Below are 13,825 nucleotides of genomic sequence, written 5' to 3'. Positions count from 1 at the left end.
TGCGAAATCCCCTCAATCGATCATCCACTGCTTATCATGCCTAAGTTGGGGGCCTTGGAAGGAGTAGATCCATCTAAACGAATATACTCTCATCGATTTACTATTCCAGTTCGTGGAGGTATGTACAGCAAGTACTCAGCCTTTCTACTGACTACGACTCAACCACGAAAACCAGGGTTTAGAATTTATGCACAGCTTACACATCGTACACATGGTGCGTCTCGACATTCGGCTTCATCGTGGGGTGTAAGTAACTGTAGGCCGCCTTAGTCCGACCCGAGTGAGATGCACAGAGTCGTGATAGAGGCGTAGTAGAATAGTAGATACAAGCAAGGGAGCGTCGCGTCCGAGTCATAGTCCGTGGTACTGTATAGTCCACCAGCCACACCCACGGGCGCCTAAGCGCCGGATCCCGACCGCGGCCCGGCCGCGGTCCCCAAGCCGTTACACCCTCCCCCTCCGGATCGAGGCATGATCCCAATCCCAATCCCTAGCACGACGAGCGGAGGCGGTGGTGTGGTGGTGGGAGAGGACGCCGACGAGGGCCGCGCGCGTGCCGCAGCGGGAACCCTCATTTTAGTCGTCGATGTCGTCCGCGTCTACCAGCTCGTCGAAGTCTCCGTGATTGGACTCGTGAGTTTCGAGGAGGCGCTCGCCCCAAGCCAGGTCGTCGTACTTGACGATGGGCGCGGTTTCGGCAGGGGTGGTGACGGCCTCGAGCGATGAGGGGGATGAGGCCCAGGGGGAGTCGTCAAGGGGCTCGCGGTGCTCGCGCGCGTTGCGGGTGACGAGAGCCCAGCGCTGGATGGAACGGATGATCTCGTCGTTCAGCCCTAAGCCGTGGGTACAGAACCACGCGGCCAAGTGGATGGGGGAGGCGTCGTCGGCGGAGAACGGGAAGCGGATGGGGGTGGCCTGGGGAACAGCGACGTACTCGCCGATCTCGACGATGCGACGGTACCACCCGGGGATGGAGAAAAGCTCGACCACGATCTCGAGGATGCGGATGTCGTGGGAGTGGTGGGGGTTCTTGCGACGGCGCTGGAGTACGAGGTGCCACAGCAGGAAGAACGCCCGGCAGTCGCCCAGGTGGGGGATGGCGAATCCATCGCCCACCGGTGCAGCGCCGGACGCCGTACGCATGCCTTGGGGCCAGGCATTCACTGCCGCCGACCGGAAAAACCGCCAGATGGTGGCAGCATTGGCGGTGGCTTCCGGGTAGCGTCCCAGAGTATCGCGAGGTGCGAACTCAGGGCGCGGCGCCGGCTTTTCGTGGTACTGCTTGATGCGCGCAGAGTCCGCACTCTGGACGTGCATCAAGAACCTGATGCCCTCAGGCCGAACGTGGGCGGGGTTGTTGTAGAGAGGGACGATGAACTTGTAGAAGCGCATCGCCTCCTCGTCCCACTCAACCAACGCCCACCAACGTAGGTTATGGGCCTGCACCACCGATTTGATGAGGGTGCCGGCCCACGGACCGAACACGGGGTTGTCGGTGGAGGGTAGCGGGTCAGGCAGCCCCGTGCCTTTCGACCGCGCGCGACTCTCTTCCTTGTGGGTCGCGGCGCCCGTCATGTGAGGCGCAAATCGCTCGATGGGGTCGGCGAGGACCATGTCCACACCAGGGGTGCGGTCATCGTCGTCGTCCGAGCCCTCATCGTCGAAGTCCATCTCCGTGTACGCGCCGGCCATGTCCGGCGGAGGGCTTATCCAACACCGGTACCAGGCCGACAGTGGTTGTCCCGACGATTCGAGGGCTTCATCGGGCTTCCCTTTCAGCGAGAGGATCCGGCATACCTCCCGTTTACCGGGAGGCAGCGCGCGGAGCTCAGCTTCCAGGTCAGCATCGATGACCGTCATCGTGGTGGCGGCGGGCGGACCGACGGCATTCGGGTCGGGAGCCCCTCCAGCAGGTGGAATGCCTGCGGGAGGAGCAGCGGGACCGGCTGCGTCGGTCATGGTGACATCCTGCGCAGGCTGAAGCCCAACTGGCGCGTGCATGGATGCAGCGAGGGGTGCGTGCAGAGGAGGCGCCGGCACCGTCGGATTCGCGGGCGCCTGTCCCGGCGTGATTGCGGCCGGGTGCGCAGGGTGCGCAGGCGCAGGCGCAGCGGCGTGGGCGTGAGCGGACGCGGGCGCATGCGCAGCGGCGTGGGTGTGAACGGGCGCAGGCGCGGGCACGGGCCCGTGGCCGAAAGGCGGCTGAGCCCCTCGTCCCCAACCTGTGCCCGGCCACCCGCTGTCGTGGCCTTGGGGTATGAACCCGCGGGGCGGCGGGCCCCGACGTTCGCGCGACGGCTTCTCGAGTTCGCTCCGGAGGGCATCGCGCTCTATGGTGAGGGCGGCAATCTTGGCTTCGGCCTGCTCGATCAGCCGATCGCGGTCGCGTATACGCGCCCGCAGGTCGTGCTGCTTCGCGTTGGCCTCACCAAGCTCAGCCGACAGCTGGGCCTGCTTCTGGCGGGCGTCAGCCAATTCTTGATAGGCGTTGGCGGCGCGTTCCCACCCGCTATTATCCGACCCCATGTGCAGGGGCGGATAGTTGCCGGGGGTCGGTCCAAAGCCGGATGGCCCGTAGTTGGGCCCGTAGTTGGGCCCGTAATTAGAGCCGGGGGGGCCGAAATTTTTGGGCCCGAAGTTGTTGTTGAAGGACGGCCCGGAGGACTGGAACGCCGGCTGCGAGTATCCACTGAAGTGGCTACTGCCTCCCGACCCTCCCCCTCCGGGCGCGTCGTACGTGTCTATGTCCGCGTAGCCCCGCTTGTTGTGGACGACTACAGAGTCGTCCCCACCATGCGGGGAGCAGGAACGGCCACGGTGGGACATGCTGGTGGTGGTTGCAGAAGAGCGGGAAGACAGCTTGAGAGAGTGCGGGAGGCGAGAGCGGAAGCGAGTGATGGCAAAGCGAGCTGGGCCGGCGTCGGTGAAACCGGGTGGGGCGCTCGAGAGGGGTGTGGGAGGAGAGAGGAGCTGCCGGGCCACGTCACGGGCGGCTAACTTTAATGTGAGCGCCGCCCAAATGTGGTTCCCACGCCACCATCGAGGTGGCGCGGTGAATCCCGGCCTTCAACGTTTCTTCCTCCCCAGCCCCGCACGTACGCCCACCCCGACCTCGGTCGTGGTGGCCGACGCGTCGCGGGCTCAACGGCGGGAGCGACGGGGCGGGGCCTCCGCACGGGCAATCCGTGGTAGGGCCCGCCAGTCCGCGACACCCATCAATGCCAAATAATCGTCCAGGGCGCGCAACTCGTTGCAGTGAGCCAGTGGTTCCCAAGTATGTTCGCCCGCCGACCAGTGAACCAGGAACTCGATGGACTTAGCCATCCATCGATGTCCGGTGATCTCGTCGACGAGCCATTCCTGCTCGTCGGGCATGCCAAAATCATAGAATTTCTGGGCCTCGCGGCCCGGGAAGATGGCGTTGTCGCTCTCATGGTGAGGGCGCAACAGCGCGGCGTGGAACGTTGGATGGACTCGGCGTTTGACGAGTTCATCTGGCAATTCCAGCGTATAGCTGGACACCTTGGGGCTCGCTCGCAAGACCTTGTACGGACCGATAAATTTAGGCGCCAGTTTCCGTGCCCGGTTCTTAGGGAGTGTTAGGTTCTTGGTGGACAAATACACCTTGTCGCCCACGGCGAACGGTGCAATCTCTTCCGCGCGTCGCTGGTTAGCATGGTACGCCATGCCAACCCGGGACTGCAGGATCGCGTCGTGGGCCTGCGCCAGCTGCATGCGCACACGATCGGCGAATGCCTGGACACCGGGGAACTTAGACGTCCCCTGGTCCCAGGCCGCCATCCGCGGCATGTATCCGTAATTGAGCTCGAAGGGCGCAAACCCCGTTGACGAGTTCACGCTCGAGTTAATGGCAAATTCAACCATCGAGACGTGGTTCACCCAGTCGGTCTGGCTGGGGGACACCTTCGTCCGAAGAATTTGGGCCACATTGCGGATTGATCGTTCGGAGGCGCCATCGGTCTGAGGGTGAAACGAGGTTGACATAAGCAACTTCGTTCCCAATAGTCGGTGGACCTCCTTCCAAAACACGGACGTGAACTTGGAGTCACGATCGGATACGATTGACTCGGGAAGTCCATGTAGCCGGACTACTTCCTTCAGGTAGTAGTCGGCCACAGTGGATGCTGAGTCCGTTACCCGACATGGTATCAAATGCACCATGCTCGTGAGCCGACATATGACAACCAGCATGTAATTGTACCCGTTGGCGTCGGGGAATGGACCCACAAAGTCCATTCCGACCGACTGCCAGGGGTACATAGGAATAGGCATCGAGTGAAGTAATCCCGTGGGCACCGCGTTAGATGTCTTAGACATCTGGCACGCGCCGCAGGATACACAGAATCTCTTGATGTCCTTCGTCATACGAGGCCACCAGTACCACCGTCGAGCGTACTCCGCAGTCTTCTGGGCACCGAGGTGACCTAGCGTCGTGTGTGCATGGTCAATGACCAGCTCACGCAAGCTCCGCTTGTGTAGCAGTCTGACCGGTACGCACATGACCTTGTGGTCAAATCGGGTGGTTACATACAGCAACCCGTCGTGTACTTCAAATGATGGATAAGCCGAGGGCTTATCCATGATCTTGGAGAACGTAGGGTCGCTCGCATAACCGTGTCGCACCGCGGACTAAGGCTGAGCACGGGTCCGGCTCTATGCCCGGGTAGAGCCGGGAAAACCCGGATCCGGACCCGGAAAGAGCCGGACCCGCGGGTCCGGGTCATCCGGGCACCGGATCGTGCCCGGATCCAGGTTAGGGTTTCAAACCGTGCATGATCTGTGCCGGATCCTCACCTCATTCTATACCATGAGCAGTCTCCTCTACAATTTCTTTCTTTGCTTCATGACACACTCTAACTGGAAGCCTGGTACACACACATCCTACTGCACTACTTTCTATGTGGCTGAAAGGCTGAAGACTTCCACAACAAGACCAGGTTGGCCACAGGAGCCACATTGATTAGGCGATCCCGAGGCCAACTGTGCAGGGATTCACTTGCGAAATGGCGTGTTTTGACACGCTTTTGAAGGACTTTTAGGAACACCAAGGTTCGTCGTGATACGTCCAGTTTTGCATGTGCTGTGTCGATGTCTTTCCACCTCCCTTGTACTCAATACCTTTACCTTCATATCTCCTCTAAATCTGCATATTATCTGGCGATATCTTGCCTGATGTATGCCCCTTCATCACACAATCCATGCTGGAGCACTCGCTGTGCTATTCATCCGCTATTGGCTGCGTTCTGAAGTTCTCAAGAGCCCCAGAGCGCCACTTTTATCCTATCCATACCGCATCCATTTCTTCCTTGTATCCCACTTTGTCTGGACCATTGTACTCGTTCATGCCATAGCTTTCGAATGAGATACAGCACGGCCCAATCAGTCCATCCGTTCTGTAGATATGACTATGTACTCCTCCTCCCCCTCCTTACTTGTTTTGCTTATATCTCCGCCATTTTTCATCCGTTCCCCTTCCTTCGTTTTGACGGTCTGTCGCATTCGTATCATCTACACACCTATGTCCTTACTTTTGTGAAATAATCATTTTGATTTTTTTGATGTCCTGTGCAGGTAGACCCGGTGTGACCCACAGGTTACCTGGATCCGGATCCGCGGATCCAGGTGATCCGGGGTCCGGATCGTGCTCGGATCCAGGTGCGGCACAAAATCCGTGCCAAACCCGTAGGTCCGGGTCCGGATGATCCACGGATCGATCCGTGCTCAGCCTTACCGCGGACAAGAAACCATCTTCACCCAGAACAATCGAGTGAAGAGGGGGGCCAGCTTGGAGTGCGTCACCCACCGTGATGGTCTCCTCGTCCGAGGTCAACGGTGGAGGTACGGTAGGTAGCAGTTCCGCTGCTTCATTCTCGCGGTCTTCCACGACTTCGCAAAGAGCACGGAGCGCTACCTCTTCTACCAATTGCTCGATTTCGGCCTTGCGGACGTCCACGATATCTTCGAGACCCGGGTCAAGACGAACGTCGGCGTTGACGTAGTCCTGAACCGGCCGAAGTATATCGGGAGGGTCATTCTCAAAATACCGGGACAAGCAGTCCGCGACTTTGTTCTCACTTCCCGGAACATGTTCTATCTTGTAGTCGTATCGAGATAGAAACTCGTCCCACCGGATGAGACGACCAGATCGAGTATCCCTCTTGACTTGTCCCATGGCCAAGAGGGCCTCATGGTCCGTCGCAATCCGAAACTTTCGGCCAATGAGGCGATCCTCCCATTTGAGGAGCGCTTCAATCATGGCCAAAGCTTCCTGCTCATACGTCGGATAAGATCTTTGAGCTGACGTGAACTTCTTGGACATGAAGCCTGCCGGCCGGCAGGTCTGCCAGTCGGGTCCTTGTCCATACACGGCTCCTATACCGCACACCGACGCGTCCGTGACGACCCAAATAGGTTCGTCAAGGTCTGGGTCGATGGGCTTAAGTATGGGTGCCTTACACGCCATATCCTTGATACGGTCGAGGCAGGTTTGGTGAAGGGGCCGCCAGTAAAACGGCTGTCCATTCTTACCAATGGCCTCGAGCGGCGAAGTAAAGGCCGACAAGTCGGGCATGAAGTGCGCCAGATACTGGACCAGCCCCAGGAATCGAAGGACCTCGTCCTTAGATTGCATGGGAGGCCAGTCCCATATCTTGGTCATCTTGTCGCTGTCCGCATGAAGTCCACGGTCATCTATAAGGTGACCTAGGCAATCCATGCGGACCCAATATAAGTCCAGCTTGGCACGACTAAGATATAGTCGTTGCTCTCGCAGTCGATCAAACACCAATCGTAGATGTTCTTCGTGTTCGCCGATCGTACGGGAGAACACGAAGATATCGTCGAGGTATACGTGGACAAACACACCCAGGTACTTGCGGAATATCCACGTCATGAGCCGTTGGAATGTGCCAGGGGCGTTACAGTCCCCCTGCTGCATGACGTGGGATATCGCAGTACCGAAGATAGTGGAAAACGCGGTTTTCCAAACGTCCTCGACGTCAATGCGTATTTGTTCATACACATCGGACATGTCGATCTTTGATCGGTATTTGGCGCGAGCCACATCTTGTCGAATGTTATCCTGGTCAGGGAATGGCGTCACGTCCTTGAACGTGTTGTCATTCCGCTGTCTAGTGTCGATAACCGTTCGCAATTTGCCGTTCTTTTTAAGGACACATAGTAATGGAGCAGCCTGGTTGGCGGGCTTCATCTCCCACCACCCAGCCTCCAAATACCGGTCCATCTTCGCCTTGAGTTCACCTCTTACGGCGTCGGGGCACCGGGGGTGGTGGTAGTTATACCGGTGTTGCTCGTCCATGAGCGGGATACGATGATTTATCTCGCGCATGGGGGGCAACTCTAACGGTATAGGGCCAACCAAATCCTCAACCCGTTGAAACCATTGCTCGCGCAAATATGGTATCACCTCCGGAGGTTTAAGATAGGATCGTTCGGGCATCTCGCGGAGGTAGTTTACTACCTCCTCGTAGAGGGCCTCGTTCATCCCATATCTGTCTTCATTTCCATACTTGTCTCGTTTCACTCCACTCGAGGAGTGGAGCGAAATGGGATCGCGATCCGTGATCTCCGGCATGTCCTTGGGCAGTCGAGGGTCTCGCTTCCAAGGAACAGAATGTTTCTTGGGGCGTTCACTATCTGCTGGATAATTGAATATGGCCTGGTGTGGAGGGAGTGCTGCCGCCTCCAACTTTTCAGTTGGAGAAGGCGTATTCTCGGTGTCCACAGTGTGACTGGAACGATGGTCCACCATAGGTGGATCCTGGCTGTATGGCTCTTTGGTCGCGATCGGATCGGGCCGGGGAACGTTGTTCCCTGGTCCTCGGCCGTCGACGTCCACGGTGCTTTTACGCTTGCGGATCTCTTCCACCACGTAGGGGAGGTGTCCGTCAAGGACGCGTTCGGAGATATCTCCGAGTTTGTCCTCATCCGGTACATCCTCAACTGTGGTTTTCCGGAGATGCGGAGGTTCATGGAGTCAATTCCCGGAAGGAGGAATTGGACGCGTGGCCCCGCTGGGCTTGCGAACATTTAGTCTGCGTACTCGGTATGCTGAGTCTTCTTCATTGGTGAATGCGGAACAAGTCTGGCCTTTGACAATGATCGCTCGTTGTTCAAAGTCCAGCTTAATTCCGTGGGCATTCATGAAGGGAGTGCCAATAACACAATCGTACCGATCGAGGTTCACTATGTCGAAATACATGGTGTCCGCGATAGGTCCAAACTGGATGGGTACCCAGGTACCGTAGCTGATCTTAGATCTGCTGCCTGAGCATCCCAACTGCAGCACTACCTGTTCACTGAGTTTCACCATCTTCGCCCTAGATATGTGGGCGAATTCCGGAGATACTGAGTCGGTAGTGCTCCCTGAGTCGAACAACGTATAGGCCAGGATGCCATTTACATTGATCAACGCGCATAGCGATGCCTGGAGTTGGCGATCGCGACGCGGTTGTACCGTATCCGAAGTAGATTCGCGCCGACGCACACTGGTGGAGTGTGCAACAAGCTTGCTAGGAGGAGTCACTCGACCAGCGCGCATGTGGAGGACGATCTCGTCCTCTTCATCGCTCCATGAGTCGGTGACTCTCATTGCCATAGTTTGAGCTCGAATCACTTCCGACCCCCCCCCTTCCGAGGGTGGCTGCGGTGTGAGCACGCGCTCCTCCTCGGAATCGTACCGGGACCCGCCCCAGGTCTCATCACCGTATGGATTACCGTCTGGGAGGACGAGGTCCTGTGCTAGACTGTCAGTGCCCATATCCACACGCTGGGCATGGAAACGGGTCCGTTGCACAGGCTTGCCTGGTCCTCCGGGACGATGTTTGCCATACTGCGGGCAGGTAGGGTCGTTTGCATAGTGGCCAAGCTGACCACAGCTGAAGCAGGTGTTGCCGGCGGGAACAGAGCGCGACTGCCCCGGGGTGGGCACTCGCGCGGCGACCGGTTTGTACTCGGCAGCGACAGCTGGACCCGGTCGCGGGGTACTTGATCGGTCACTGTCCCTAGACCGTGAACGCTCACGACCCCGGTTCTCCGGTCGAGTAGACACTACCGGGCCCGCCGAGGGCAGCGGTGGTCTGTGGTCGCGATCACGGCTTTTGCGGTGGCGCAGGCGCGTGAGCCCCTGCTCCACTTGGCGGACACTGGTGAGAATCTCTTCCGCGGACGCTTCCTCCGCACTAATGTTCCGATCCAACGTGAGGATACGGAACATGTCGACGGGGAGCCCATCGACTAGCCGGCGACGGATAGTATAATTGTCCGGTGGCTCTACCATGCGAGATGCATGCAGCATCAGTTCGGCATAGAATGACTCTATGCCGTCCTGAGCGCGGTATCGGCATTTCTCGAACTCTAGGGTAGCTTTAGCTGCTGAACTAGAGTGCACAAATCGACGGTGCATGGCGCAGATAGTCTCTTCAAACGTAGGTTGGTAACCCAGAGATGGGTTATCAATGCACACGGTGAACCAGTCTACCGCCTTGCCCGTCAAATAGGTGCGCAGGTAAAATACACGGTACCTATCGGTTTCGGGCCCGCACACGTTGTAGGCCCGTAACCAGGTAAGGTATCCGTCCAACCAGTTGTAAAACACATTGTGATCATCGGCCCCGTCGTATTTCGCGGGGGGGTCGATTTTCGGATACTTCATACCCGGCGGTAGCGATGGAGACACCCATCCGGTTTTATACCGGATGTTGTCACATAAGTGGACGAGCATGACTTCACAATGCCCGTCCGAGTCCACCAAGTGGCCCACAACTTCAGTCGCACCCGGGTTCAGTCGTCCCACCACAGAGAGTGGTACGATGGGGTCCCGGTCGGTGTAGTTGTGGGTAACAGGTGGGTAGGATGAGAACGCCCTCGACGGGGGCGCGGTCTGGGGCAAGCGGAATGCCTTGGGTTTACTGGACAGTGGTATCGTTGGTATGACCGGCTGTCGCCCACTATGCTGAGAGGACCCCGCGGTGTATCCTTGGGATCCACCCCGGTCGTCTCTAGCAAAGCGGACGTGTTCCAAAGACAACGGCACGCGGTCGAACCCTATAGGGTGCGCCCTCGGAGGCTGTTGTGCCTGGAAGGGAGCATATCCCGACGATGCTTCACCATGCCGTGGTGGACCCGAGGCTCCGGAACCAGTCCCAGGCACTTGAGTAGTATCCTGGGGCGGTCCTGAGCGCGGCGGGGCGCTTCGTGGGCCTTGTCGGCTCATGTGTGGCGGGGTGTCCCTCTGGTTCTGCCATGGGCCCTCGTGCGAGGAGGCTGGCTGATAGCCCGGGTCGTCACCCTCTAGTGGATCGTTCTGGGGGCCCGGGGAAGAGTATCCATAGTCCGGGACATGTGACTGTCCAGGACTATGGGTATGCTCATGCACCTCCGGGGCAGACTCAAGAAGCAGCGCTGAACGTGGGATGGGCTGCGGCGTGGACGAAGACAGAGGAACGGCGGATTCGAGCAACAACTTAGTCGCCGCGAATCCTCGCTCTACTTCGTCCAGCATCTTATTATTGTCCCCCACAATGCGGTTCACCCTAGACCGCATGGCATTCACTTCCGCTACGAATTCTTGAATCACGGATTGCCCACGGCCGGCCATAACGTCCACCCCTTGGACTTGATTTTCCATCACCTGAGTACCCTGTCGCAGTCTCTGCCGCAGGGACTCTTGCTGCCGGATGACGCGCATAGATTGTTCTGCGAATGGATCTTGGAAGCTCGTAGCCAGGGCAGAGTGAACCGAGGGTCCCCTCGGGTCACTACCCTGGACGACGGCTGGTCCATACAACGACTCAGCGTATCCGGTTGTGGGGCCTGACGAAGCAGGTTCCCCCGAGTAATGTTCATACTCGGCCTGTCGCCCCCGATTGGGATCACTGGAAATGCTAGGCGGCATTCCTGGGGCGTCCCACTGCGGCGGGCCTGACGGCGGCACCCTCGGGAGAGGGTGCTGCACTCCAGCTGGTCGTGGAACAGCCCTCGTTGATCGTGACGGACGGGGGTAACGGGCAGAAGGCGCAGAAGATGTCGACGACCGCGGGACCCCAGGCTGCGAAGCATGTGGACCCGTCGTGCCTTGTTCCGCAGAGTGTCCCCGCACTTGTAGCGGGTCGGACCCGGGGGGAGTGATGTCCTCCGCCGTGTCGTATCGCCCTAACTGGGCACGTCTGTCCGATGATGCGGCGAACACCATGTTGTCCCAATGAACACCACCCATGGGGGTGGGGCTCGGAGGAGACGACTGGTTTCCCGCACCGGAGACATTGGAGGCAGGACGACGTAGTCCCGCCCCGGGGTTTACGTCCTCCTGAGAAGATCTGGTATCTTCTCGGGAGCGCGTGCGATTGCCACGGACGGTGTGTTCCCCGTCCGAGTACGCTGTAGTAAAGCTCTGCGAGCTGGATCCGCCCGTGTGGGCTGATGATCCCGTGCTCGCGGGGTTCTGAGGATCAGCTTCGGTTCGGGAGCCCTCTGTTCTGCCAGGGTCCCGTCCATCAGATGGACGGGATCCCCGGTGGACATGGGCCCCATCCCCATCCTGTGATGGTGAGTGACGCACCGAACGATCCATCAGTTTTTGCAAGTATCGCTAGTCTTCTCCTTTGAGTAGACTTGAAGTGATCTCAAAAAAATGTAAGTAACTGTAGGCCGCCTTAGTCCGACCCGAGTGAGATGCACAGAGTCATGATAGAGGCGTAGTAGAATAGTAGATACAAGCAAGGGAGCGTCGCGTCCGAGTCATAGTCCGTGGTACTGTATAGTCCACCAGCCACACCCACGGGCGCCTAAGCGCCGGATCCCGACCGCGGCCCGGCCGCGGTCCCCAAGCCGTTACATGGGGTGCACCACTCATCGTTGCATAGGACATGTGTCCGGACAACTTGGTCGCTGCACATTCTCAACACGCTGCCGTCTACCAAACTGCAGTTTTGGATAGAATGTATATCATCGACTTCCATTCGTCACGCCAATTCACGCGCTGATGCGGCTCGTGTCCGTGAAGTCTACCCCCATTCGGGAACAATATCATCTGATGCTCGATGACCAAGGAAGGCGTGGACCTCGAGCTGGGTGGAAATATGCACCATCAGAGCGGCATGAGCGTTTCTGGCCCATGGCGATGCGCTCACTTCCCGAAAGCGAGGGCGCAAGTCAGAGCACTCCTTCGCACAACCGACGAACTTGGCTAGGTGAGAACAGCACCACAAACACCCCTCTTTTTCCGCTCTCCGCTTATCGATGATCTCCAGACGCATGTCCGTCTTCCTCGATTCAGCGCCGTCTTCCTCGCATAAAGGATGCGCCTCGTCTGGTACTCAAGAAACCACCCGGAAGACATGTCGTCGCACCGTCCTGCAACATCGCACTTCCTCAACTCCTCAAGTCCGCCACCTCTTCCAGTATCCGTAAGATGTTTCCGCTGTCTTGGTGGCCGTCACTCATTTCTCGACCGCAGATAACCAATCATGGCTCCCACTTGCCCTCCTGTCGTCGTCGATGGCTTGCTGCATCTCGCCCAGGAGCTGCACATCCTTCCTACCGCCTTATTCGAGGCGTCGCCAGCCAACCCCGCGCATGACCCCCTGTACATCGGCCTGACCGGTTGCCAGGTCAAGCTCATGAAGCGGAGCTACTCCGCCAGGGCTGGCATAACCGCATACAGGGTCTTCATTGTCCTTCCCACCGACATGCCCATGATGGGGCTCACCGTCTACGTCCACCATGCCGCAGAAAGCTGGAAGAATCGGCAGGCGATAGAGCTCGCTGTGAGATGCCTGGCGGCTACCGAAATCACCATTGAGAAAGCTAGCGTGGATGTGGCCCAATGGCCGAACAGTGTGTGTCGTGCATACGGTGTCGTTCTGGTATACGGCGCTAACGCTCGAGGTCTGTACAGTGGTTGCGTTCTAGTCCATTCGATCCAGCAGCTGTTGTAGCCAAATACTGTTACGAACCGTTTAACCGCCGTGACCGTTTTGCATAACGAACCGTCAAGGTTCGTCATGTGTTACGAAGCACCGGGAGAGCTCCGGGAGCTGCCTAATAAGGCAGGCAGCCCCGGGGGAGGCCTGTTATCTCCCTAGAGATAACAGATGCCCCTAATCTGGGCAGATAAGGGCCTAATCTCATTGATTAGGCCCTTCCCCTTATCTCCCGCGCCCCCCGGGCTTCCCGGTAGCCTCGGGCTCCCGGCGGCTATTCCTCCCTCTGACCACCATACCCAGGTAGGTGATTTGCTCATATCTCCTTTATTTCTGGTCCGTTTTGGCTCATTCTGGGCGCGTTCTGAACGCATTTTTAGGGCGAACAAGACGTCGCAAACGCGCCGCTTATCAGGTGCGCGTTCCATGCGCTACCCAAGTACTAACCGGCCCCCTTGTGCGCAGTAATCGGGCGATATCTCGCCCATATGTTGTCGCGGCGCCACGCAAGGAATACCCCCAGGATCGGGCTCACCACGCGGTTCGAACGAGCCCTCGCGCGCGCAAATCCGTCCAGCGGTTGCGACGCGATGCCTGCCCCACCTCAGGGGCAGGCCTGTACCATCCAACTCGACCAACTGTGGGTGTATTCCCTTCTGTAAGGGCTCGTTTTGTAGCTAACATATACTACATGTAGGGCGACGCATTCGCAAGGCCGCACATGGCGGTGATTCAGTCAGGGAGGGCGAGCAGTGCTCAGCCACTGCAGCACTCCCTGGCTGATATCTCCACCAATTATCCGCCGATTCCGACGGTTCATACACCGTCGGAAAGCTGTCAAATGCAGCTATCCGTAGATGTAT

The 13,825-nt window shown here is 58.4% G+C and overlaps 3 protein-coding genes across 3 annotated transcripts; 1 reads left to right on the top strand and 2 right to left on the bottom strand.

Moving 5' to 3' along the window:
* Positions 1 to 576: 576 nt before the first annotated feature.
* TRAVEDRAFT_21658 (uncharacterized protein) lies at positions 577 to 2,826 on the bottom strand (the record flags this gene model as incomplete). The annotated part of the gene is made up of 2 exons (XM_008041825.1): positions 577 to 1,305; positions 1,798 to 2,826. The coding sequence occupies 2 exons, from the start codon at positions 2,824 to 2,826 to the stop codon at positions 577 to 579; spliced, it is 1,758 nt and encodes a 585-aa protein (XP_008040016.1).
* A 5,263-nt stretch (positions 2,827 to 8,089) lies between these two features.
* Positions 8,090 to 8,461, bottom strand: TRAVEDRAFT_83871 (uncharacterized protein; the record flags this gene model as incomplete). The annotated part of the gene is made up of 1 exon (XM_008042337.1): positions 8,090 to 8,461. A coding segment is annotated over one exon (372 nt), but the record flags the coding sequence as incomplete, so codon positions are not given.
* A 4,045-nt stretch (positions 8,462 to 12,506) lies between these two features.
* Positions 12,507 to 12,951, top strand: TRAVEDRAFT_49336 (uncharacterized protein; the record flags this gene model as incomplete). The annotated part of the gene is made up of 2 exons (XM_008042028.1): positions 12,507 to 12,876; positions 12,938 to 12,951. The coding sequence occupies 2 exons, from the start codon at positions 12,507 to 12,509 to the stop codon at positions 12,949 to 12,951; spliced, it is 384 nt and encodes a 127-aa protein (XP_008040219.1).
* Positions 12,952 to 13,825: the final 874 nt, after the last annotated feature.

This window comes from Trametes versicolor (genome assembly GCF_000271585.1).
Source record: "Trametes versicolor FP-101664 SS1 unplaced genomic scaffold TRAVEscaffold_8, whole genome shotgun sequence".
NCBI lineage: Eukaryota > Fungi > Basidiomycota > Agaricomycetes > Polyporales > Polyporaceae > Trametes > Trametes versicolor.
This window is presented reverse-complemented; position numbering and strand designations above follow the sequence as displayed.